This window comes from Salvelinus namaycush, unplaced genomic scaffold (genome assembly GCF_016432855.1).
Source record: "Salvelinus namaycush isolate Seneca unplaced genomic scaffold, SaNama_1.0 Scaffold1002, whole genome shotgun sequence".
Taxonomy (NCBI): Eukaryota; Metazoa; Chordata; class Actinopteri; order Salmoniformes; family Salmonidae; genus Salvelinus; species Salvelinus namaycush.
The window spans coordinates 27840-53782 of record NW_024057679.1 but is presented as its reverse complement, the minus strand read 5'-3'; the positions used below and the strand labels follow the sequence as shown (position 1 = coordinate 53782).

The following is a 25943-nucleotide window of genomic DNA, read 5'->3' as shown; positions in this document are numbered from 1 at the left end:
CGACAGACAGACAGACAGACAGTGTTTTCTCCGACAGACAGACAGACAGACAGACAGACAGTGTTTCTCCGACAGACAGACACACAGACAGACAGTGTTTCTCCGACAGACAGACAGTGTTTCTCCGACAGACAGACAGACAGACAGACAGACAGACAGACAGACAGACAGACAGTGTGTCTCTCTCCTCTCTCCATATGTAAAAGATCTAACCTATTATAGTATGTGAATACTACAGACAATACTTACTGGGGAGGTGTGTGTGTGTGTGTGTGTGTGTGTGTGTGTGTGTGTGTGTGTGTGTGTGTGTGTGTGTGTGTGTGTGTGTGTGTGTGTGTGTTTGTGTGTGTGTGTGTGTGTGTATTGTGTGTGTTGTGTTTTACCTTACAGTGCAGGGTGTGTGTGTGTGTGTGGTATATATGTGTGTGTTGTGACTCCTGTGCAGGTGTGTGTGTTGTGTGTGTGTATATATGTTTGTGTGTGTGTGTGTGTGTGTTTGTGTTTACTTACTGTGGCTGGTGTTGTGTGGTGTTTGTATATATGTGTGTGTGTGTTTACTTACTGTGCAGGGTGTGTGTGTGTGTGTGTGTATATATGTGTGTGTGTTGGTGTGGGTGTGTGTGTGTTTACTTACTGTGCTGGTGTGTGTAGTGTGTTTGGTGTGTGTTGTGTGTTTGTACTTACTGTGCCGGTGTTGTGTGGTGTGTGTGTGTGTGTGTGTGTGTGTGTGTGTGTGTGTGTGTGTGTGTGTGTGTGTTTGTGGTGTGTTGTGTGTGTGTGTGGTTGTGGTGTGTGGTTTGTGTGGTGTGTGTGTGTGTGGTTGTGGTGTTTGTGTGGTGTGTGTGTGTGGTTGTGGTGTTTGTGTGGTGTGTGTGTGTGTGTGGTTGTGGTGTGTGATTTGTGTGTGTGTGTGTGTGTTGTGTGTGTGTGTGTGTGTGTGTGGTGTGTGTGTGTGTGTGTGTGTATATATGGTGTGTGTGTGTGTTTACTTACTGTGCAGGGTGTGTGTGTGTGTGTGTGTGTGTGTGTATATATGTGTGTGTGTGTGTGTTTACTTACTGTGCAGGGTGTGTGTGTGTGTGTGTGTGTGTGTATATATGTGTGTGTGTGTGTGTGTACTTACTCTGCAGGGTGTGTGTGTGTGTGTACTTACTCTGCAGGGTGTGTGTGTGTGTGTACTTACTCTGCAGGGTGTGTGTGAGTTTGTCCCTACAGCGAATGTTGACATCTTCCTTGTGGGAACAGTCATGTCTAAGCCACGCCCTCCTGCTGCACAGTGATAGGCTTGGCTCCTTCCCCGTACAGCTCACATCGTCCAATAGGATGGGGCCTGACCTCGCCGGAAACTGCCCACCTGAGGCGACCTCTGACCCCTCCGGAGGAAGAGACTCCCCTGATCTGAAAGAGAGACACCTTTAAGTTTCAGTAAATACTGTGTGTGTGTGTGTGTGTGTGTGTGTGTGTGTGTGTGTGTGTGTGTGTGTGTGTGTGTGTGTGTGTGTGTGTGTGTGTCTCCTCACCTGTACCCCAGCTGTCCACAGACCACCTTTGTGTTAGAGTCAGTCCATCCGTCGTCACACACCGTCCCCCACTGCTCTCTATACAACACCTCCAGTCTGCCCTCGCTGCTCCCACTAACCCCAGACAACCGCACGGAACCATCTGGAGACAGACAGAAAGAGAGATGGAGAGAGAGGGAGAGAGAGAGAGAGAGAGAGAGAGAGAGAGAGAGAGAGAGAGAGAGAGAGAGAGAGAGAGAGAGAGAGAGAGAGAGAGAGAGAGAGAGAGCAGTCAGAGACAGTAACCCAGAGAGATGTGAGTGTGTGTACCAGTGAGTACCAGTGTGTAGTGTGTGTACCAGTGTGTAGTGTGTGTACCAGTGTGTACCAGTGTGTAGTGTGTGTACCAGTGAGTACCAGTGTGTAGTGTGTGTACCAGTGAGTACCAGTGTGTAGTGTGTGTACCAGTGTGTAGTGTGTGTACCAGTGTGTAGTGTGTGTACCAGTGTGTAGTGTGTGTACCAGTGTGTAGTGTGTGTACCAGTGAGTACCAGTGTGTAGTGTGTGTACCAGTGTGTAGTGTGTGTAACCAGTTGTAAGTGTGTGTACCAGTGAGTACCAGTTGTGTAGTGTGTGTACCAGTGAGAATACCAGTGGTGTAGTGGTGTGTACCAGTGTGTAGTGTGTGTACCAGTGTGTAGTGTGTGTACCAGTGTGTAGTGTGTGTACCAGTGTGTAGTGTGTGTACCAGTGAGTACCAGTGTGTAGTGTGTGTACCAGTGTGTAGTGTGTGTACCAGTGTGTGTGTGTACCAGTGTGTGTGTGTACCAGTGAGAGGGGTACAGGAGACCCCTGTGTGTGTGTGTACCAGTGAGTACCAGTGTGTAGTGTGTGTACCAGTGAGTACCAGTGTGTAGTGTGTGTACCAGTGAGTACCAGTGTGTAGTGTGTGTACCGGTGTGTACCAGTGTGTACCAGTGAGTACCAGTGTGTAGTGTGTGTACCAGTGAGTACCAGTGTGTAGTGTGTGTACCAGTGAGTACCAGTGTGTAGTGTGTGTACCAGTGAGTACCAGTGTGTAGTGTGTGTACCAGTGAGTACCAGTGTGATAGTGTGTGTACCCAGTGAGTATCCAGTGTGTAGTGTGTGTACCAGTGTGTAGTGTGTGTAACCAGTGGTAGTGGTGTTACCCTGTGTGTGTGTGTACCAGTGTGTAGTGTGTGTACCAGTGTGTAGTGTGTGTACCAGTGTGTACCAGTGTGTAGTGTGTGTACCAGTGTGTACCAGTGTGTAGTGTGTGTACCAGTGTGTAGTGTGTGTACCAGTGTGTACCAGTGTGTAGTGTGTGTACCAGTGAGAGGGGTACAGGAGACCCCTGTGTGTGTGTGTACCAGTGACAGGGGTACAGGAGACCCCTGTGTGTGTGTGTACCAGTGAGAGGGGTACAGGAGACCCCTGTGTGTGTGTGTACCAGTGAGAGGGGTACAGGAGACCCCTGTGTAGTGTGTGTACCAGCGTGGGTGTGAAGGCGTCCCATCGTACCAGGGAGAGGGGTACAGGAGACCCCTGCGTCTTCAGAGTGGAGACAGTTGTGTTCTCCCCAGGCAGCTTTAGGACACTGTTCCAGGGTCAGCTCGTTCCCCGTGCAGCGCACCTCATCAAGCCACACCCTGCCTGACCCCGCACCGAAATACGCCTGACCCCACGCTCGTGCTACACCCCTGGAGAGAGAGAGATGGGAGAAGGAGAGAGAGAGAGAGATGGGGAAGGGGAAGGGGAAGGAGAGAGAGAGATGGAGGGAGGGGAAGGAGAGAGAGAGATGGGGGAAGGAGAGAGAGAGAGATGGGGGAGAGGGAGAGAAGGAGGAGAGAGAGATGGGGGAAGGAGAGAGAGAGAGATGGGGTAAGGAGAGAGAGAGAGAGAGATGGGGAAGGGGAAGGGGAAGGAGAGAGAGCGATGGAGGGAGGGGAAGGAGAGAGAGAGATGGGGGAAGGAGAGAGAGAGAGATGGGGGAAGGGGAAGGAGAGAGAGAGATGGGGGAAGGAGAGAGAGAGAGATGGGGGAAGGAGAGAGAGAGAGAGGGGGGGAGGGGAAGGAGAGAGAGAGATGGGGGAAGGAGAGAGAGAGAGATGGGGGAAGGGGAAGGAGAGAGAGAGATGTGGGAAGGTGAAGGAGAGAGAGAGAGATGGAGGGAGGGGAAGGAGAGAGAGAGATGGAGGGAGGGAAGTGAGAGAGAAGAGATGGGGTAAGGAGAGAGAGAGAGATGGGGGAAGGGGGGGGGAAGGAGAGAGGAGGATGGGGAAGGTGAGGAGAGGAGGAGAAGATGGAGGGAGGGGAAGGAGAGAGAGAGATGGAGGGAGGGGAAGGAGAGAGAGAGATGAGGGGAGGGAGAGGAGAGGAGATAGATGGAGGAACGAGAGAGAGAGGATGGGGAAGGGAGAGGAGTGGGGAAGGGGAAGGGGAGAGAGAGAGATGGGGAGAAGGGGGAGGAGAAGAGAGGAGGAGAAGGGGAGGAGAGAGAGATGGAGGGATGGGGAAGAGGAGAAGATGGAGGAGGGGAAGGTAAGAGATGGGGGAAGGGGAAGGAGAGAGAGAGATGGAGGGAGGGGAAGGAGAGAGAGAGATGGAGGGAGGGGAAGGAGAGAGAGAGATGGAGGGAGGGGAAGGTTAGAGAGATGGAGGGAGGGGAAGGAGAGAGAGAGATGGAGGGAGGGGAAGGAGAGAGAGAGATGGAGGGAGGGGAAGGAGAGAGAGAGAGGGAGGGGAAGAAGGAGAGAGAGATGGGGAGCAGAGAGGGGGAGGTGGAGAGAGAGAGAGAGAAAAGGGGAGACATTTTCTTCATGAAAATAACACAATATTTTTTTATGATTTGACATGATTTCTAGACCTACAAATTCTACAACAAAAACTATATAAAAATAATATCTGACTTTTAGCAGCCGCTTTCATCCAAAGAGACATAGCGTGAGCACACATTTTCCTATGAGTGGCCCCAGAGGGTATTGAACTCAACATCCTGGCCCCAGAGGGTATAGAACCCACCATCCTGGCCCCAGCGGGTATAGAACCCACCATCCTGGCCCCAGAGGGTATAGAACCCACCATCCTGGCCCCAGAGGATATTGAACCCACCATCCTGGCCCCAGAGAGTATAGAACCCACCATCCTGGCCGCAGAGGGTATAGAACCCACCATCCTGGCCCCAGAGGGTATTGAACCCACCATCCTGGCCCCAGAGGGTATTGAACCCACCATCCTGGCCCCAGAGGGTATTGTACCCACCATCCTGGCCCCAGAGAGTATAGAACCCACCATCCTGGCCCCAGAGAGTATAGAACCCACCATCCTGGCCCCAGAGAGTATAGAACCCACCATCCTGGCCCCAGAGGGTATAGAACCCACCATCCTGGCCCCAGCGGGTATAGAACCACCATCCTGGCCCAGAGAGTATGAACCCACCATCCTGGCCCCAGAGAGTATAGAACCCACCATCCTGGCCCCAGAGGGTATAAGAACCCACCATCCTGGCCCCAGCGTATAGAACCCACCATCCTGGCCCCAGAGGGTATAGAACCCACCTCCTGGCCCCAAGGGTATAGAACCCACCATCCTGGCCCCAGAGGGTATAGAACCCACCATCCTGGCCCCAGAGAGTATAGAACCCACCATCCTGGCCCCAGAGAGTATAGAACCCACCATCCTGGCCCCAGAGGGTATAGAACCCACCATCCTGGCCCCAGCGGGTATAGAACCCACCATCCTGGCCCCAGAGGGTATAGAACCCACCATCCTGGCCCCAGAGGGTATAGAACCCACCATCCTGGCCCCAGAGGGTATAGCACCCACCATCCTGGCCCCAGCGGGTATAGAACCCACCATCCTGGCCCCAGAGGGTATTGTACACACCATCCTGGCCCCAGAGGGTATTGTACCCACCATCCTGGCCCCAGAGGGTATTGTACCCACCATCCTGGCCCCAGAGGGTATTGAACCCACCATCCTGGCCCCAGCGGGTATAGAACCCACCATCCTGGCCCCAGAGAGTATAGAACCCACCATCCTGGCCCCAGAGGGTATAGAACCCACCATCCTGGCCCCAGAGAGTATAGAACCCACCATCCTGGCCCCAGAGGGTATAGAACCCACCATCCTGGCCCCAGAGAGTATAGAACCCACCATCCTGGCCCCAGAGGGTATAGAACCCACCATCCTGGCCCCGGGTATTGAACCCACCATCTGGCCCCAGAGGGTATAGAACCCACCATCCTGGCCCCAGAGGGTATAGTACCCACCATCCTGGCCCCAGAGGGTATTGTACCCACCATCCTGGCCCCAGAGAGTATAGAACCCACCATCCTGGCCCCAGAGGGTATAGAACCCACCATCCTGGCCCCAGAGGGCATAGAACCCACCATTCTGGTCCCAGAAGGTATTGTACCCACCATCCTGCCCCACAGGGTATTGAACCCACCATCCTGGCCCAAGAGGGTATTGTACCCACCATCCTGGCCCCAGAGGGTATTGAACCCACCATCCTGGCCCCAGAGGGTATTGAACCCACCATCTTGGCCCCAGAGGGTATTGAACCCACCATCCTGGCCCCAGAGGGTATTGTACCCACCATCCTGGCCCCAGAGGGTATTGTACCCACCATCCTGGCCCCAGAGGGTATAGAACCCACCATCCTGGCCCCAGCGGGTATTGAACCCACCATCCTGGCCCCAGAGGATATTGAACCCACCATCCTGGCCCCAGAGGGTATAGAACCCACCATCCTGGCCCCAGAGGGTATTGAACCCACCATCCTGGCCCCAGAGGGTATTGAACCAACCATCCTGGCCCCAGAGGATATTGAACCCACCATCCTGGCCCCAGAGGGTATAGAACCCACCATCCTGGCCCCAGAGGGTATTAAACCCACTATCCTGGCCCCAGAGGGAATTGTATCCTGGCCCCAGAAGGTATAGAACCCACCATCCTAGCCCCAGAGGGTATAGAACCCGCCATCCTGGCCCCAGAGGGTATAGAACCCACCATCCTGGCCCCAGCGGGTATAGAACCCACCATCCTGGCCCCAGAGGGTATTGTACACACCATCCTGGCCCCAGAGGGTATTGTACCCACCATCCTGGCCCCAGAGGGCATAGAACCCACCATTCTGGTCCCAGAAGGTATTGTACCCACCATCCTGTCCCCAGAGGGTATTGAACCCACCATCCTGGCCCCAGAGGGTATTGTACCCACCATCCTGGCCCCAGAGGGTATTGTACCCACCATCCTGGCCCCAGCGGGTATAGAACCCACCATCCTGGCCCCAGCGGGTATAAAACCCACCATCCTGGCCCCAGCGGGTATTGAACCCACCATCCTGGCCCCAGAGGGTATAGAACCCACCATCCTGGCCCCAGAGGGTATTGAACCCACCATCCTGGCCCCAGAGGGTATAGAACCCACCATCCTGGCCCCAGAGGGTATAGAACCCACCATCCTGGCCCCAGCGGGTATAGAACCCACCATCCTGGCCCCAGCGGGTATAAAACCCACCATCCTGGCCCCAGCGGGTATTGAACCCACCATCCTGGCCCCAGAGGGTATTGTACCCACCATCCTGGCCCCAGAGGGTATTGTACCCACCATCCTGGCCCCAGCGGGTATTGAACCCACCATCCTGGCCCCAGAGGATATTGAACCCACCATCCTGGCCCCAGAGGGTATAGAACCCACCATCCTGGCCCCAGAGGGTATTGAACCCACCATCCTGGCCCCAGAGGGTATTGAACCAACCATCCTGGCCCCAGAGGATATTGAACCCACCATCCTGGCCCTAGAGGGTATAGAACCCACCATCCTGGCCCCAGAGGGTATTAAACCCACTATCCTGGCCCCAGAGGGTATAGAACCCACCATCCTGGCCCCAGAGGGTATAAAACCCACCATCCTGGCCCCAGAGGGTATTAAACCCACTATCCTGGCCCCAGAGGGAATTGTATCCTGGCCCCAGAAGGTATAGAACCCACCATCCTAGCCCCAGAGGGTATAGAACCCACCATCTTAGCCCCGGAGGGTATAGAACCCGCCATCCTGGCCCCAGCGGGTATTGAACCCACCATCCTGGCCCCAGAGGGTATTGAACCCACCATCCTGGCCCCAGAGGGTATTGAACCCACCATCCTGGCCCCAGCAGGTATAGAACCCACCATCCTGGCCCCAGAGGGTATAGAACCCACCATCCTGGCTCCAGAGGGTATAGAACCCACCATCCTGTCCCCAGTGGGTATTGAACCCACCATCCTGGCCCCAGCGGGTATAGGACCCCCCATACAGGCCCCAGCGGGTATAGAACCCACCATCCTGGTCCCAGAAGATATTGTACCCACCATCCTGTCCCCAGAGGGTATTGAACCCACCATCCTGGCCCCAGAGGGTATTGAACCCACCATCCTGGCCCCAGAGGGTATTGTACCCACCATCCTGGCCCCAGAGGGTATTGTACCCACCATCCTGGCCCCAGAGGGTATTGTACCCACCATCCTGGCCCCAGAGGGTATTGTACCCACCATCCTGGCCCAGCGGTATTGAACCCACCATCCTGGCCCAGAGGATATTGAACCCACCATCCTGGCCCCAGAGGGTATAGAACCCACCATCCTGGCCCCAGAGGGTATTGAACCCACCATCCTGGCCCCAGAGGGTATTGAACCCACCATCCTGGCCACAGAGGGTATTGAACCCAACATCCTGGCCCCAGAGGGTATAGAACCCACCATCCTGGCCCCAGAGGGTATTGCACCCACCATCCTGGCCCCAGAGGGTATTGAACCCACCATCCTGGCCCCAGAGGGTATTGAACCCACCATCCTGGCCCCAGAGGGTATTGAACCCACCATCCTGGCCCCAGAGGGTATAGAACCCACCATCCTGGCCCCAGAGGGTATAGAACCCACCATCCTGGCCCCAGAGGGTATTGAACCCACCATCCTGGCCCCAGAGGGTATTGAACCCACCATCCTGGCCCCAGAGGGTATAGAACCCACCATCCTGGCCCCAGAGGGTATAGAACCCACCATCCTGGCCCCAGCGGGTATAGAACCCACCATCCTGGCCCCAGAGGGTATAGAACCCACCATCCTGGCCCCAGAGGGTATAGAACCCACCATCCTGGCCCCAGAGGGTATAGAACCCACCATCCTGGCCCCAGCGGGTATAGAACCTACCATCCTGGCCCCAGCCAGGATAGCTTTGAGAGTGATTGGCTTCCTGGATTAGGATCTATAGCTACGAGAGTGATTGTCTTCCTGGATTAGGGTCTATAGCTACGAGCGTGATTGTCTTCCTGGATTAGGATCTATAGCTACGAGCGTGATAGTCTTCCTGGATTAGGATCTATAGCTACGAGCGTGATTGTCTTCCTGGATTAGGGTCTATAGCTACGAGAGGGATTGTCTTCCTGGATTAGGATCTATAGCTACGAGAGTGATTGTCTTCCTGGATTAGGATCTATAGCTACGAGAGTGATTGGCTTCCTGGACTAGGATCTATAGCTACGAGAGTGATTGTCTTCCTGGATTAGGGTCTATAGCTACGAGCGTGATTGTCTTCCTGGATTAGGGTCTATAGCTACGAGCGTGATTGTCTTCCTGGATTAGGATCTATAGCTACGAGCGTGATAGTCTTCCTGGATTAGGATCTATAGCTACGAGCGTGATTGTCTTCCTGGATTAGGGTCTATAGCTACGAGAGTGATTGGCTTCCTGGACTAGGATCTATAGCTACGAGAGTGATTGTCTTCCTGGATTAGGATCTATAGCTACGAGAGTGATTGGCTTCCTGGACTAGGATCTATAGCTACGAGAGTGATTGTCTTCCTGGATTAGGGTCTATAGCTACGAGAGTGATTGTCTTCCTGGATTAGGATCTATAGCTACGAGAGTGATAGTCTTCCTGGATTAGGATCTATAGCTACGAGAGTGATAGTCTTCCTGGATTAGGATCTATAGCTACAAGCGTGATTGTCTTCCTGGATTAGGGTCTATAGCTACGAGAGTGATTGTCTTCCTGGATTGGGATCTATAGCTACGAGAGTGATTGGCTTCCTGGATTAGGGTCTATAGCTACGAGAGTGATTGTCTTCCTGGATTAGGATCTATAGCTACGAGAGTGATTGGCTTCCTGGATTAGGGTCTATAGCTACGAGAGTGATTGTCTTCCTGGATTAGGATCTATAGCTACGAGAGTGATTGGCTTCCTGGATTAGGGTCTATAGCTACGAGAGTGATTGGCTTCCTGGATTAGGGTCTATAGCTACGAGAGTGATTGGCTTCCTGGATTAGGGTCTATAGCTACGAGAGTGATTGGCTTCCTGGATTAGGGTCTATAGCTACGAGAGTGATTGTCTTCCTGGATTAGGATCTATAGCTACGAGAGTGATTGGCTTCCTGGATTAGGGTCTATAGCTACGAGAGTGATTGTCTTCCTGGATTAAGAGAGGATGTGGACACAGATAAAGGATTTGAATCAATTCTTTCAAGTTTTTTAAATTCAGGTCTGGTGTGAGTGTGTGTACATGCTTGCACGCTTACGTGTGTGTGTGCTTAAGGTGTGTGTGCTTAAGGTGTGTGTGCTCTCACCCCAGGCCCAGCTGTCGACAGACGACCTCCACGTCGCTCTCATCCCATTGGTCGTCGCAGACGGATCCCCACACGCCCCCGTGGAACACCTCAACACGCCCCTCCCACGCTGCCACGCCCCCCACCAACCTCACTGGCACCACTGCTACCACTGGACACAGACACACCACAACGAAACACATAGGACAGAGTTAGCCCAAACTACCTAACCCCCTGCATGTTCTACTAGCCCAGTCTGAATAGTACTAGTCCAGTCTGAATAGTACTAGTCCAGCCTGATTAGTACTAGTCCAGTCTAAATAGTACTAGTCCAGTCTGAATAGTACTAGTCCAGTCTGAATAGTACTAGTCCAGTCTGAATAGTACTAGTCCAGTCTGAATAGTACTAGTCCAGTCTGAATAGTACTAGTCCAGTCTGAATAGTACTAGCCCAGTCTGAATAGTACTAGTCCAGTCTGAATAGTACTAGTCCAGTCTGAGTAGTACTAGCCCAGTCGGAATAGTACTAGTCCAGTCTGAATAGTACTAGTCCAGTCTGAATAGTACTAGTCCAGTCTGAATAGTGCTAGTCCAGTCTGAATAGTACTAGTCCAGTCTAAATAGTACTAGTCCAGTCTGAATAGTACTAGTATAGTCTGAATAGTACTAGTCCAGTCTAAATAGTACTAGTCCAGTCTAAATAGTACTAATCCAGTCTAAATAGTACTAGTCCAGTCTGAATAGTACTAGTCCAGTCTGAATAGTACTAGTCCAGTCTGAATAGTACTAGTCCAGTCTAAATAGTACTAGTCCAGTCTAAATAGTACTAGTCCAGTCTGAATTGTACTAGTCCAGTCTGAATAGTACTAGTCCAATCTGAATAGTACTAGTCCAGTCTGAATAGTACTAGTCCAGTCTAAATAGTACTAGTCCAGTCTGAATAGTACTAGTCCAGTCTGAATAGTACTATTCTAGTCTGAATAGTACTAGTCCAGTCTAAATAGTACTAGTCCAGTCTGAATAGTACTAGTCCAGTCCGAATAGTACTAGTCCAGTCTAAATAGTACTAGTCCACTCTGAATAGTACTAGTCCAGTCTGAATAGTACTAGTCCAGTCTAAATAGTACTAGTACAGTCTGAATTGTACTAGTCCAGTCTGAATAGTACTAGTCCAGTCTGAATAGTACTAGTCTAGTCTGAATTGTACTAGTCCAGTCTGAATAGTACTAGTCCCCCCCACACATGTTCTTCTAGCCCAGTCTGAATAGTACTAGTCCAGTCTGAATAGTACTAGTCCAGTCTGAATAGTACTAGTCCAGTCTGAATAGTACTAGTCCAGTCTGAATAGTACTAGTCCAGGAGGAATAGTACTAGTCCAGTCTAAATAGTACTAGTCCAGTCTGAATAGTACTAGTCCAGTCTGAATAGTACTAGTCCAGTCTAAATAGTACTAGTCCAGTCTGAATAGTACTAGTCCAGTCTGAATAGTACTAGTCCAGTCTAAATAGTACTAGTCCAGTCTGAATAGTACTAGTCCAGTCTGAATAGTACTAGTCCAGTCTAAATAGTACTAGTCCAGTCTGAATAGTACTAGTCCAGTCTGAATAGTACTAGTCCAGTCTTAGTAGTACTAGTCCAGTCTGAATAGTACTAGTCCAGTCTGAATAGTACTAGTCCAGTCTGAATAGTACTGGTCCAGTCTGAATAGTACTAGTCCCTCCCACCACCACCTTCCAATGGGGAACAGGTGACGGCTGCAGCGTGGGGACACTCCCCTCCGTTCCATGGGACACTGGGACACTGCAGTATATCAGGCTCCTCCCCCTGACAGTGGACCGCCCCCCAGTGCATTCTGACCACACCCCCTCGAGGAGATAGGGCGGAGGAGCGTGCTCGCCCAGAGAAACTACAGGGAGAGAGAGATGGAGACACACACACAGAGACAGACAGACACACGCAGGCCCACACACAGACAGACAGACAGACAGACAGACAGACAGACAGACAGACAGACAGACAGACAGACAGACAGACAGACAGACAGACAGACAGACAGACAGACACAAGCAGGCCCACACACACAGAGAGACAGACAGACAGACAGACAGACAGACAGACAGACAGACAGACAGACAGACAGACAGACAGACAGACAGACAGGATGCACACAGACACACACACACACACACACACACACACACACACACACACACACACACACACACACACACACACACACACACACACACACACACACACACACACACACACACACACACACACACACACACACACACACACACAGTCAAGCAGTCGTTTTAAACCAATCACTGTCACCCTCTTTAGCATGTAGCTAACGTCTGTCTGTATCTGACCTGATCTCTGGCGCTTTGTGTGTGTGTGTGTGTGTGTGTGTGTGTGTGTGTGTATCGGTGTGTGTATCGGTGTCAGCATGTCAGAGGTCGCAGTGTCTCTCTGTCCTCCAGGGAAATCAAGAGGTCTCTCCACCTCTCCCACCGCAGCCGAGGAGCTCTGTCTCTGGATAGGATCTGTCCACATCTCCCCCCTCCTTCCTGTCCCAGTAGACCCATAGTATCCCCTTCTACAGGCTATGACCCACAGTCTCCCCTTCTACAGGCTATCACCCATAGTATCCCCTTCTACAGGCTATGACCCATAGTATCACCTTCTACAGGCTATGACCCATAGTATCCCCTTCTACAGGCTATGACCCATAATAACCCCTTCTACAGGCTATGACCCATAGTAACCCCTTCTACAGGCTATGACCTTCTACAGGCTATGACCCATAGTATCCCCTTCTACAGGCTATGACCCATAGTACCCCCTTCTACAGGCTATACCCATATACCTTCTACGGCTATGACCATAATAACCCTCTATCTACAGGCTATGACCCTAGTAACCCTTCTACAGCTATGACCTTCTACGGCTATGACCCTAGTATCCCCTTCTACAGGCTATGACCCATAGTATCCCCTTCTACAGGCTATGACCCATAGTATCCCCTTCTACAGGCTATGACCCATAGTATCCCCTTCTACAGGCTATGACCCATAGTATCCCCTTCTACAGGCTGACCCATAGTATCCCCTTCTACAGGCTATGACCCATAGTATCCCCTTCTACAGGCTATGACCCATAGTATCCCCTTCTACAGGCTATGACCCATAGTATCCCCTTCTACAGGCTATGACCCATAGTATCCCCTTCTACAGGCTATGACCCATAGTATCACCTTCTACAGGCTATGACCTTCTACAGGCTATGACCCATAGTATCACCTTCTACAGGCTATGACCCATAGTATCCCCTTCTACAGGCTATGACCCATAGTATCCCCTTCTACAGGCTATGACCCATAGTATCCCCTTCTACAGGCCCATAGTATCCCCTTCTACAGGCTATGACCCATAGTATCCCCTTCTACAGGCTATGACCCATAGTATCCCCTTCTACAGGCTATGACCCATAGTATCCCCTTCTACAGGCTATGACCATAGTATCCCCTTCTACAGGCTATGACCCATAGTATCCCCTTCTACAGGCTATGACCCATAGTTCCCCTTCTACAGGCTATGACCATAGTATCCCTTCTACAGGCTATGACCCATAGTATCCCCTTCTACAGGCTATGACCCATAGTATCCCCTTCTACAGGCTATGACCCATAGTATCCCCTTCTACAGGCTATGACCCATAGTATCCCCTTCACAGGCCCATTATCCCTTCTACAGGCTATGACCCATAGTATCCCCTTCTACAGGCTATGACCCATAGTATCCCCTCTACAGGCTATGACCCATAGTATCCCCTTCTACAGCTATGACCCATGGTATCCCCTTCTACAGCTATGACCCATAGTACCCCTTCACAGCTAGCCCAGAGTCTCCTTCTACAGGCTATGTATCCCCTTCTACAGGCTATGACCCATAGTCTCCCCTTCTACAGGCTATGACCCACAGTATCCCCTTCTACAGGCTATGACCCATAGTATCCCCGTCTACAGGCCCATAGTATCCCCGTCTACAGGCTATGACCCACAGTATCCCCGTCTACAGGCTATGACCCATAGTCTCCCCTTCTACAGGCTATGACCATATATCCCATCTCAGGCTATGACCCTAGTATCCCTTCTACGGCTATGACCCATAGTATCCCCTTCTACAGGCTAGACCCATAGTATCCCCTTCTACAGGCTATGACCCATAGTATCCCCTTCTACAGGCTATGACCCAGTATCCCCTTCTACAGGCTATGACCCATAGTATCCCCTTCTACAGGCTATGACCCATAGTATCCCCTTCTACAGGCTATGACCCATAGTATCCCCTTCTACAGGCCCATAGTATCCCCTTCTACAGGCTATGACCCATAGTATCCCCTTCTACAGGCTATGACCCATAGTATCCCCTTCTACAGGCTATGACCCATAGTATCCCCTTCTACAGGCTGACCCATGGTATCCCCTTCTACAGGCTATGACCCATAGTATCCCCTTCTACAGGCTATGACCCATAAAATCCCCTTCTACAGGCCCATAGTATCCCCTTCTACAGGCTATGACCCATAGTATCCCCTTCTACAGGCTATGACCCATAGTATCCCCTTCTACAGGCTATGACCCATAGTATCCCCTTCTACAGGCTATGACCCACAGTCTCCCCTTCTACAGGCTATGACCCATAGTATCCCCTTCTACAGGCTATGACCCATAGTCTCCCCTTCTACAGGCTATGACCCATAGTGTCCCCTTCTACAGGCTATGACCCATAGTATCCCCTTCTACAGGCTATGACCATAGTATCCCCGTCTACAGGCCCATAGTATCCCCTTCTACAGGCTATGACCCATAGTATCCCCTTCTACAGGCTATGACCCATAGTATCCCCTTCTACAGGCTATGACCCATAGTATCCCCTTCTACAGGCTATGACCCATAGTATCCCCTTCTACAGGCTATGACCCATAGTATCCCCTTCTACAGGCTATGACCCATAGTATCCCCTTCTACAGGCTATGACCCATAGTATCCCCTTCTACAGGCTATGACCCATAGTATCCCCGTCTACAGACTATGACCCATAGTATCCCCTTCTACAGGCTATGACCCACAGTATCCCCTTCTACAGGCTATGACCCATAGTATCCCCTTCTACAGACTATGACCCATAGTATCCCCTTCTACAGGCTATGACCCATAGTCTCCCCTTCTACAGGCTATGACCCACAGTATCCCCTTCTACAGGCTATGACCCATAGTATCCCCTTCTACAGGCTATGACCCATAGTATCCCCTTCTACAGGCTATGACCCATAGTATCCCCTTCTACAGGCTATGACCCAGGCTATGACCCATAGTATCCCCTTCTACAGGCTATGACCCATAGTATCCCCTCTACAGGCCCATAGTATCCCGTCTACAGCTATGACCCACAGTACCTTCTACAGGCTATCCCATAGTATCACCTTCTACAGGCTATGACCCATAGTATCCCCTTCTACAGGCTATGACCCATAGTATCCCTTCTACAGGCTATGACCCATAGTATCCCTTCTACAGGCTAGACCCATAGTATCCCCTTCTACAGGCTATGACCCATGACCCATAGTCTCCCCTTCTACAGGCTATGACCCATAGTGTCCCCTTCTACAGGCTATGACCCATGACCCATAGTCTCCCCTTCTACAGGCTATGACCCATAGTGTCCCCTTCTACAGGCTATGACCCATAGTATCCCCTTCTACAGGCTATGACCCATAGTCTCCCCTTCTACAGGCTATGACCCATAGTGTCCCCTTCTACAGGCTATGACCCATAGTATCCCCTTCTACAGGCTATGACCCATAGTATCCCCTTCTACAGGCTATGACCCATAGTATCCCCTTCTACAGGCTATGACCCATGACCCATAGTATCCCCTTCTACAGGCTATGACCCATAGTAACCCCTTCTACAGGCTATGACCCAAAGTATCCCCTTCTACACGCTATGACCCATAGTATCCCCTTCTACAGGCTATGACCCATAGTATCCCCTTCTACAGGCTATGACCCATAGTATCCCCTTCTACAGGCTATGACCCATAGTATCCCCTTCTACAGGCTATGACCCATGACCCATAGTCTCCCCTTCTACAGGCTATGACCCATAGTGTCCCCTTCTACAGGCTATGACCCATAGTATCCCCTTCTACAGGCTATGACCCATGGCCCATAGTCTCCCCTTCTACAGGCTATGACCCATAGTGTCCCCTTCTACAGGCTATGACCCATAGTATCCCCTTCTACAGGCTATGACCCATGACCCATAGTATCCCCTTCTACAGGCTATGACCCATATTGCCCCTTCTACAGGCTATGACCCATAGTATCCCCTTCTACAGGCTATGACCCATGACCCATAGTCTCCCCTTCTACAGGCTATGACCCATAGTGTCCCCTTCTACAGGCTATGACCCACAGTATCACCTTCTACAGGCTATGACCCATAGTATCCCCTTCTACAGGCTATGACCCATGACCCATAGTCTCCCCTTCTACAGGCTATGACCCATAGTCTCCCCTTCTACAGGCTATGACCCATAGTATCCCCTTCTACAGGCTATGACCCACAGTATCCCCTTCTACAGGCTATGACCCATAGTCTCCCCTTCTACAGGCTATGACCCATAGAGTCCCCTTCTACAGGCTATGACCCATAGTCTCCCCTTCTACAGGCTATGACCCATAGTCTCCCCTTCTACAGGCTATGACCCATAGTATCCCCTTCTACAGGCTATGACCCATAATATCCCCTTCTACAGGCCCATAGTCTCCCCTTCTACAGGCTATGACCCATAGTATCCCCTTCTACAGGCTATGACCCATAGTCTCCCCTTCTACAGGCTATGACCCATAATATCCCCTTCTACAGGCCCATAGTCTCCCCTTCTACAGGCTATGACCCATAGTATCCCCTTCTACAGGCTATGACCCATAGTATCCCCTTCTACAGGCTATGACCCATAGTATCCCCTTCTACAGGCTATGACCCATAGTATCCCCTTCTACAGGCTATGACCCATAGTATCCCCTTCTACAGGCTATGACCCATAGTCTCCCCTTCTACAGGCTATGACCCACAGTATCCCCTTCTACAGGCTATGACCCACAGTATCCCCTTCTACAGGCTATGACCCACAGAATCCCCTTCTACAGGCTATGACCCAGGCTATGACCCATAGTATCCCCTTCTACAGGCTATGACCCATAGTATCCCCTTCTACAGGCTATGACCCACAGTCAATACCACTACATTAAGTGTGTGTGATGGAGTAGGGGGTAAATAGCTAGCAAAGGACTTGAGGTGGGGGGAGGGGTTGGAATCTGAGGGTCAGGATGGGACAGACTACAAAGACTGTTTGTGTGGAGAAAAGGAGAGCGGAGAGGAAAGGAGAGGAGGAGAGGAAAGGAGAGAGGAGAGGAAAGGAGAGGAGGAGAGGAGGAGAAGAAAGGAGAGGAGGAGAAGAAAGGAGAGGAGGAGAGGAAAGGAGAGGAGGAGAGGAAAGGAGAGGAGGAGAGGAGGAGAGGAAAGGAGAGGAGGAGAAGAAAGAAGAGGAGAAGAAAGGAGAGGAGGAGAGGAAAGGAGAGGAGGAAGAGAGGAAAGGAGAGGAGGAGAGGAAAGGAGAGGAGGAGAGGAAAGGAGAGGAGGAGAGGAAAGGAGGAGAAGGGAGAGGAAAGGAGAGCGAGGAGGAAAGGAGAGAGGAGAGGAAAGGAGAGGAGGAGAGGAGGAGAAGAAAGGAGAGCTGGGAGGAAAGGAGAGCAGAGAGGAAAGGAGAGGAGGAGAAGAAAGGAGAGAGGAGAGGAAAGGAGAGGAGGAGAAGAAAGGAGAGAGGAGAGGAGGAGAGGAGGAGAAAGGAGAGGAATGGAAAGCGGAAAGGAAAGGAGAGAGGAGAGGAGGAGAAAGGAGAGGAATGGAGAGCGGAAAGGAAAGGAGAGAGGAGAGGAGGAGAGGAGGAGAAAGGAGAGGAAAGGAGAGCGGAAAGGAAAGGAGAGCGGAGAGGAAAGGAGATGAAATTAGAGGAGGAGAGGAAAGGAGATGAAATTAGAGGATGAGAGGAGGAGAAGAAAGGAGAGGAGAGGAGAGCGGAGAGGAAAGGAGAGCGGGGAGGAAAGGAGAGCTGGGAGTAAAGGAGAGGAGGAGAGCGGAAAGGAAAGGAGAGCGGAGAGGAAAGGAGATGAAATTAGAGGATGAGAGGAGGAGAAGAAAGGAGAGGAGAGGAGAGCGGAGAGGAAAGGAGAGCGGGGAGGAAAGGAGAGCTGGGAGTAAAGGAGAGGAGGAGAGCGGAGAGGAAAGGAGAGCAGAGAGGAAAGGAGAGCGGGGAGGAAAGGAGAGTGGGGAGGAAAGGAGAGCTGGGAGGAAAGGAGAGCTGGGAGGAAAGGAGAGGAGGAGAAGGGAGAGGAAAGGAGAGCGGATAGGAAAGGAGAGGAAATGAGAGGAGGAGAGGAGGAGAAGAAACAGGAGGAGAAGGAGTTATAGGATAACCGCTCCACTCCCTTTTATAGGATAACCGCTCCACTCCTTTTATAGGATAACCGCTCCACTCCCTTTGATAGGATAAACGCTCCACTCCTTTTATAGGATAACTGCTCCACTCCCTTTTATAGGATATCCGCTCCACTCCCTTTTATAGGATAACCGCTCCACTCCCTTTTATAGGATATCCGCTCCACTCCCTTTTATAGGATAACCGCTCCACTCCCTTTTATAGGATATCCGCTCCACTCCCTTTTATAGGATAACCGCTCCACTCCCTTTTATAGGATAACCGCTCCACTCCCTTTTATAGGATAACCGCTCCACTCCTTTTTATAGGATAACCGCTCCACTCCCTTCTATAGGATAACCGCTCCACTCCCTTTTATAGGATAACCGCTCCACTCCCTTCTATAGGATATCCGCTCCACTCCCTTTTATAGGATAACCGCTCCACTCCCTTTTATAGGATAACCGCTCCACTCCCTTTTATAGGATAACCGCTCCACTCCCTTTTATAGGATAACCGCTCCACTCCCTTCTATAGGATAACCGCTCCACTCCCTTTTATAGGATAACCGCTCCACTCCTTTTTATAGGATAACCGCTCCACTCCTTTTATAGGATAACCGCTCCACTCCCTTTTATAGGATAACTGCTCCACTCCCTTTTATAGGATAACCGCTCCACTCCCTTTTATAGGATAACTGCTCCACTCCCTTTTATAGGATAACGGCTCCACTCCCTTTTATAGGATAACCGCTCCACTCCCTTTCCACTCCCTTTTATAGGATAACCGCTCCACTCCCTTTTATAGGATAACCGCTCCACTCCCTTTTATAGGATAACCGCTCCACTCCCTTCTATAGGATAACCGCTCCACTCCCTTTTATAGGATAACCGCTCCACTCCCTTTTATAGGATAACCGCTCCACTCCCTTTTATAGGATAACCGCTCCACTCCCTTTTATAGGATAACCGCTCCACTCCCTTTTATAGGATAACCGCTCCACTCCTTTTTATAGGATAACCGCTCCACTCCCTTTTATAGGATAACCGCTCCACTCCCTTTTATAGGATAACCGCTCCACTCCCTTTTATAGGATAACCACTCCACTCCTTTCTTTCTATAGGATAACCGCTCCACTCCTTTCTATAGGATAACCGCTCCACTCCCTTTTATAGGATAACCGCTCCACTCCTTTTATAGGATAACCGCTCCACTCCCTTTTATAGGATAACCGCTCCACTCCCTTTTATAGGATAACCGCTCCACTCCCTTTTATAGGATAACCACTCCACTCCTTTCTTTCTATAGGATAACCGCTCCACTCCTTTCTATAGGATAACCGCTCCACTCCCTTTTATAGGATAACCGCTCCACTCCCTTTTATAGGATAACCGCTCCACTCCCTTTTATAGGATAACCGCTCCACTCCCTTTTATAGGATAACCGCTCCACTCCCTTTTATAGGATAACCGCTCCACTCCCTTTTATAGGATAACCGCTCCACTCCTTTCTTTCTATAGGATAACCGCTCCACTCCTTTCTATAGGATAACCGCTCCACTCCTTTCTATAGGATAACCGCTCCACTCCCTTTTATAGGATAACCGCTCCACTCCCTTTTATAGGATAACCGCTCCACTCCCTTTTATAGGATAACCGCTCCACTCCCTTTTATAGGATAACCGCTCCACTCCCTTTTATAGGATAACCACTCCACTCCTTTCTTTCTATAGGATAACCGCTCCACTCCTTTCTATAGGATAACCGCTCCACTCCCTTTTATAGGATAACCGCTCCACTCCCTTTTATAGGATAACCGCTCCACTCCCTTTTATAGGATAACCGCTCCATTCCCTTTTATAGGATAACCGCTCCACTCCCTTTTATAGCATAACCGCTCCACTCCCTTCTATAGGATAACCGCTCCACTTCCTTTTATAGGATAACCGCTCCACTCCCTTCTATAGGATAACCGCTCCACTCCCTTTTATAGGATAACCGCCCACTCCTTTTTATAGGATAACCGCTCCACTCCCTTTTATAGGATAACCGCTCCACTCCTTTCTTTCTATAGGATAACCGCTCCACTCCTTTTTATAGGATAACCGCTCCACTCCTTTTTATAGGATAACCGCTCCACTCCCTTTTATAGGATATCCGCTCCACTCCTTTTTATAGGATATCCGCTCCACTCCTTTTTATAGGATAACAGCTCCACTCCTTTTTATAGGATAACAGCTCCACTCCTTTTTATAGGATAACCGCTCCACTCCCTTTTATAGGATAACTGCTCCACTCCCTTTTATAGGATAACTGCTCCACTCCCTTTTATAGGATAACCGCTCCACTCCCTTTTATAAGATAACCGCTCCACTCCCTTCTATAGGATAACCGCTCCACTCCCTTTTATAGGATAACCGCTCCACTCCTTTTTATAGGATAACTGCTCCACTCCCTTTTATAGGATAACCGCTCCACTCCCTTTTATAGGATAACCGCTCCACTCCTTTCTATAGGATAACCGCTACACTCCTTTTTATAGGATAACCGCTCCACTCCTTTTTATAGGATAACCGCTCCACTCCCTTTCTATAGGATAACCGCTTCACTCCTTTCTTTTTCACTTCCTATTTCTTTTGTTCGTGTGTGAGGCTGCATATGTGAGTGTGTGTGGGTGTGCACGTGTGTTGTGCGTGTGCATGGGTGTGACTCACCCCTGTCCCAGCTGTCTGCAGACAACATTAGCGTCCTGGTCTCCCCAGTCATCACTACAGACAGACCCCCAGACCCCCTGAAGATACACCTCCACCCTGCCATCCAGCTTAGAGCGGCCGCCCTGCAGGCGCACTGACCCTGGACGAGACACACACACACCGTTTAGATCATTTTACACTGAGGGAGAGAGAGGAAGACAAAGAAAGAGACAGAGAGAGAGAGAGATCGAGAGTGACAGAGAGAGAGAGACAGAGAGAGTGACAGAGTGAGAGAGAGAGAGAGAGAGAGCGAGAGAGACACACACACACACACACACACACACACACACACACACACACACACACACACACACACACACACACACACACACACACACACACACACACACACACACACACACACACACACACAGAATAGCACCCGGTCCACACCTAATGACTGACAGCTTATCTATCTTGGTAGAGTCTCCCCCTAATGACTGGCAGCTTGTCTATCTTGGTAGAGTCTCCCTCTAATGACAGGCAGCTTGTCTATCTTGGTAGATTCTCCCCCTAATGACTGACAGCTTATCTATCTTGGTAGAGTCTCCCCCTAATGACTGACAGCTTGTCTATTTTGGTAGAGTCTCCCCCTAATGACTGGCAGCTTGTCTATCTTGGTAGAGTCTCCCCCTAATGACAGGCAGCTTGTCTATCTTGGTAGAGTCTCCCCCTAATGACTGACAGCTTGTCTATCTTGGTAGAGTCTCCCCCTAATGACAGGCAGCTTGTCTATCTTGGTAGAGTCTCCCCCTAATGACTGACAGCTTGTCTATCTTGGTAGAGTCTCCCCCTAATGACGGACAGCTTGTCTATCTTGGTAGAGTCTCCCCGTAATGACTGACAGCTTGTCTATCTTGGTAGAGTCTCCCACTAATGACTGGCAGCTTGTCTATCTTGGTAGAGTCTCCCCCTAATGATTGACAGCTTGTCTATCTTGGTAGAGTCTCCCCCTAATGACTGGCATCTTGTCTATCTTGATAGAGTCTCCCCCTAATGAATGGCATCTTGTCTATCTTGGTAGAGTCTCCCCCTAATGACTGACAGCTTGTCTATCTTGGTAGAGTCTCCCTCTAATGACTGGCAGCTTGTCTATCTTGGTAGAGTCTCCCCCTAATGACTGACAGCTTGTCTATCTTGGTAGAGTCTCCCCCTAATGACTGGCAGCTTGTCTATCTTGGTAGAGTCTCCCCCTAATGACTGACAGCTTGTCTATCTTGGTAGAGTCTCCCCCTAATGACTGACAGCTTGTCTATCTTGGTAGAGTCTCCCCCTAATGACTGGCAGCTTGTCTATCTTGGTAGAGTCTCCCCCTAATGACTGACAGCTTGTCTATCTTGGTAGAGTCTCCCCCTAATGACTGGCAGCTTGTCTATCTTGGTACATTTTAACATAAAAACGTTTCTTATTCTAGCCACCAACCAGACACATACCTCAATATTAATGAGATGCTTCCATCTGCTGAGACATGCCCTGCTGTTGCCACACACACACACACACACCCACACCCACACCCACACCCACACCCACACACACACACACACACACACACACACACACACACACACACACCCCCCTCTCTCTCCTTCCTGCACCTTGTTTACAGTCGCAGTAGCCCCAGTCGGTTCTGCCGCGGCTGTTCCTGAAGAAACACCAGGGTCTGATCCTGTTGTCCGGGTTCCGACAGCGGTTATGATCCCCCAACCCTTTACCCGGATAACGCTCCTCAAACCCCGCTACCTCGCTCCACCTCATACACACCGCACCGGACTCCGTCACGTCCACAGCCCCTTGGTAGAACCCGTCTCTCCCGCGGCTCTGGATACAGTCGGTAAACGGTAGAATGAAGGAAGGAGAGGGAACGACGTCGGAGGAGGACAGAGAGTAGGAGGAGGAGGAGGCGAAAACAACGACCAGCGTAACGACTGAGAGGAGAGCAGAGTCCATGATGTTGTCGAAGAGTAGCCTAGACATTTGTTTTCTCGGTTCAGCCTTTTCTCCCTCTCTCTACTCGCTCTCAAATGTAGTCCATAACCGAGAGAGAAAAACCACTAAACCGGTTCACGCCACGTCTTCCCAGAAACGCGCTCTCTTGATTCTGAACTTGTCTACATAGCGTGGGATAGGATCGAGCGGGACCGGGTGTGTGTGTGTGTGTGAGAATAACGCGCTAGAAACGAGTTTTTAAAAGAGACGCGGATCAATGAACGAGACAGAGCGCGTGCCCCGAGCCCGGTAGTTAATGAGATCCCGAGTGACTCTCGCGCTTGTGTGTTGCGTGTTTTATTTAACCTTTATGTAACTAGGCAAGTCGGTTAAGAACAAATTGTTATTTACAATGACGGCCTACACCGGCCAACCCCTATCCCGTCGGTTGTGATACAGCCTGGAATCAAACCAGGGTCTGTAGTGACGCTTCTAGCACTGAGATGCAGTGCCTTAGACCACTGCACCACTCGGGAGCCCCAAGTGTGTGTGTGTGTGTGTGTGTGTGTGTGTGTGTGTGTGTGTGTGTGTGTGTGTGTGTGTGTGTGTGTGGGGGTGTGTGTGTGTGTGTGTGTGTGTGTGTGTGTGTGTGTGTGTGTGTGTGTGTGTGTGTGTGTGTGTGTGTGTGTTTAATAGCCCTATTGATGGGCCATAACAAGGTGGATGTATCCTACAGGGCTGGGATTATGATCATGACAATCAGAGAATAAACAAAATAACATGAGAATAATAATAATAATAATAATGAATTGAATAGAACAAAATGTTAATTCACATTATACATCCCACACGTTAACTACCTCTTGGCTCCTGGTTGAAGACTCGTCCTACATCGTAAAGAGGGAGGTGTTACAGAACATGACCGGGCAACTGAGTCTGTTTCAAGACGTCATTTCATAGATCTACATCTCAATCTACCATTCCAGTGTTTAATTGCTAAATTGTAATTATTTCGCCACTATGGCCTATTTATTGCCTTACCTCCCTAATCTTACTACATTTGCACACACTGTATATATACTTTTCTACTGTGTTATTGACTGTATGTTTTGTTTATTCTAAATGTGTAACTCTGTGTTGTTGTTTGTGTCGCACTGCTTTGCTTTATCTTGTCCAGGTCACAGTTATAAATGAGAACGTGTTCTCAACTAGCCTACCTGGTTAAATAAAGGTGTTCTCCACTACCTGGTTAAATAAAGGTGTTCTCAACTAGCCTACCTGGTTAAATAAAGGTGTTCTCCACTAGCCTCCCAGGTTAAATAAAGGTGTTCTCCACTACCTGGTTAAATAAAGGTGTTCTCCACTACCTGGTTAAATAAAGGTGTTCTCCACTAGCCTACCTGGTTAAATAAAGGTGTTCTCCACTACCTGGTTAAATAAAGGTGTTCTCCACTACCTGGTTAAATAAAGGTGTTCTCCACTAGCCTACCTGGTTAAATAAAGGTGTTCTCCACTACCTGGTTAAATAACGGTGTTCTCCACTACCTGGTTAAATAAAGGTGTTCTCCACTACCTGGTTAAATAAAGGTGTTCTCCACTACCTGGTTAAATAAAGGTGTTCTCCACTACCTGGTTAAATAAAGGTGTTCTCCACTACCTGGTTAAATAAAGGTGTTCTCCACTACCTGGTTAAATAAAGGTGTTCTCCACTACCTGGTTAAATAAAGGTGTTCTCCACTAGCCTACCTGGTTAAATAAAGGTGTTCTCCACTACCTGGTTAAATAAAGGTGTTCTCCACTACCTGGTTAAATAAAGGTGTTCTCCACTAGCCTACCTGGTTAAATAACGGTGTTCTCCACTACCTGGTTAAATAAAGGTGTTCTCCACTACCTGGTTAAATAAAGGTGTTCTCCACTAGCCTACCTGGTTAAATAAAGGTGTTCTCCACTACCTGGTTAAATAAAGGTGTTCTCCACTACCTGGTTAAATAAAGGTGTTCTCCACTACCTGGTTAAATAAAGGTGTTCTCCACTACCTGGTTAAATAAAGGTGTTCTCCACTACCTGGTTAAATAAAGGTGTTCTCCACTACCTGGTTAAATAAAGGTGTTCTCCACTACCTGGTTAAATAAAGGTGTTCTCCACTACCTGGTTAAATAAAGGTGTTCTCCACTACCTGGTTAAATAAAGGTGTTCTCCACTACCTGGTTAAATAAAGGTGTTCTCCACTACCTGGTTAAATAAAGGTGTTCTCCACTACCTGGTTAAATAAAGGTGTTCTCCACTACCTGGTTAAATAAAGGTGTTCTCCACTACCTGGTTAAATAAAGGTGTTCTCCACTACCTGGTTAAATAAAGGTGTTCTCCACTACCTGGTTAAATAAAGGTGTTCTCCACTACCTGGTTAAATAAAGGTGTTCTCCACTACCTGGTTAAATAAAGGTGTTCTCCACTAGCCTACCTGGTTAAATAAAGGTGTTCTCCACTACCTGGTTAAATAAAGGTGTTCTCCACTACCTGGTTAAATAAAGGTGCTCTCCACTACCTGGTTAAATAAAGGTGTTCTCCACTACCTGGTTAAATAAAGGTGTTCTCCACTACCTGGTTAAAT

At 49.9% G+C, this 25943-nt stretch overlaps 1 protein-coding gene across 1 annotated transcript in view; it reads right to left on the bottom strand.

Moving 5' to 3' along the window:
- The window catches only part of LOC120035275 (neurotrypsin-like), a 30933-nt gene extending 7553 nt beyond the window's left edge, over positions 1 to 23380 (bottom strand). The window contains exons 1-7 of the mRNA XM_038982069.1: positions 23002 to 23380; positions 21368 to 21506; positions 11830 to 12011; positions 10127 to 10277; positions 3042 to 3220; positions 1521 to 1662; positions 1214 to 1398 (exon numbers count right to left, since the gene is read on the bottom strand). Of these exons, the coding sequence (XP_038837997.1) occupies positions 1214 to 1398; positions 1521 to 1662; positions 3042 to 3220; positions 10127 to 10277; positions 11830 to 12011; positions 21368 to 21506; positions 23002 to 23380 (1357 nt within the window). The remainder of the gene's footprint in view (positions 1 to 1213; positions 1399 to 1520; positions 1663 to 3041; positions 3221 to 10126; positions 10278 to 11829; positions 12012 to 21367; positions 21507 to 23001) is intronic.
- Between the last annotated feature and the right edge of the window lie 2563 nt (positions 23381 to 25943).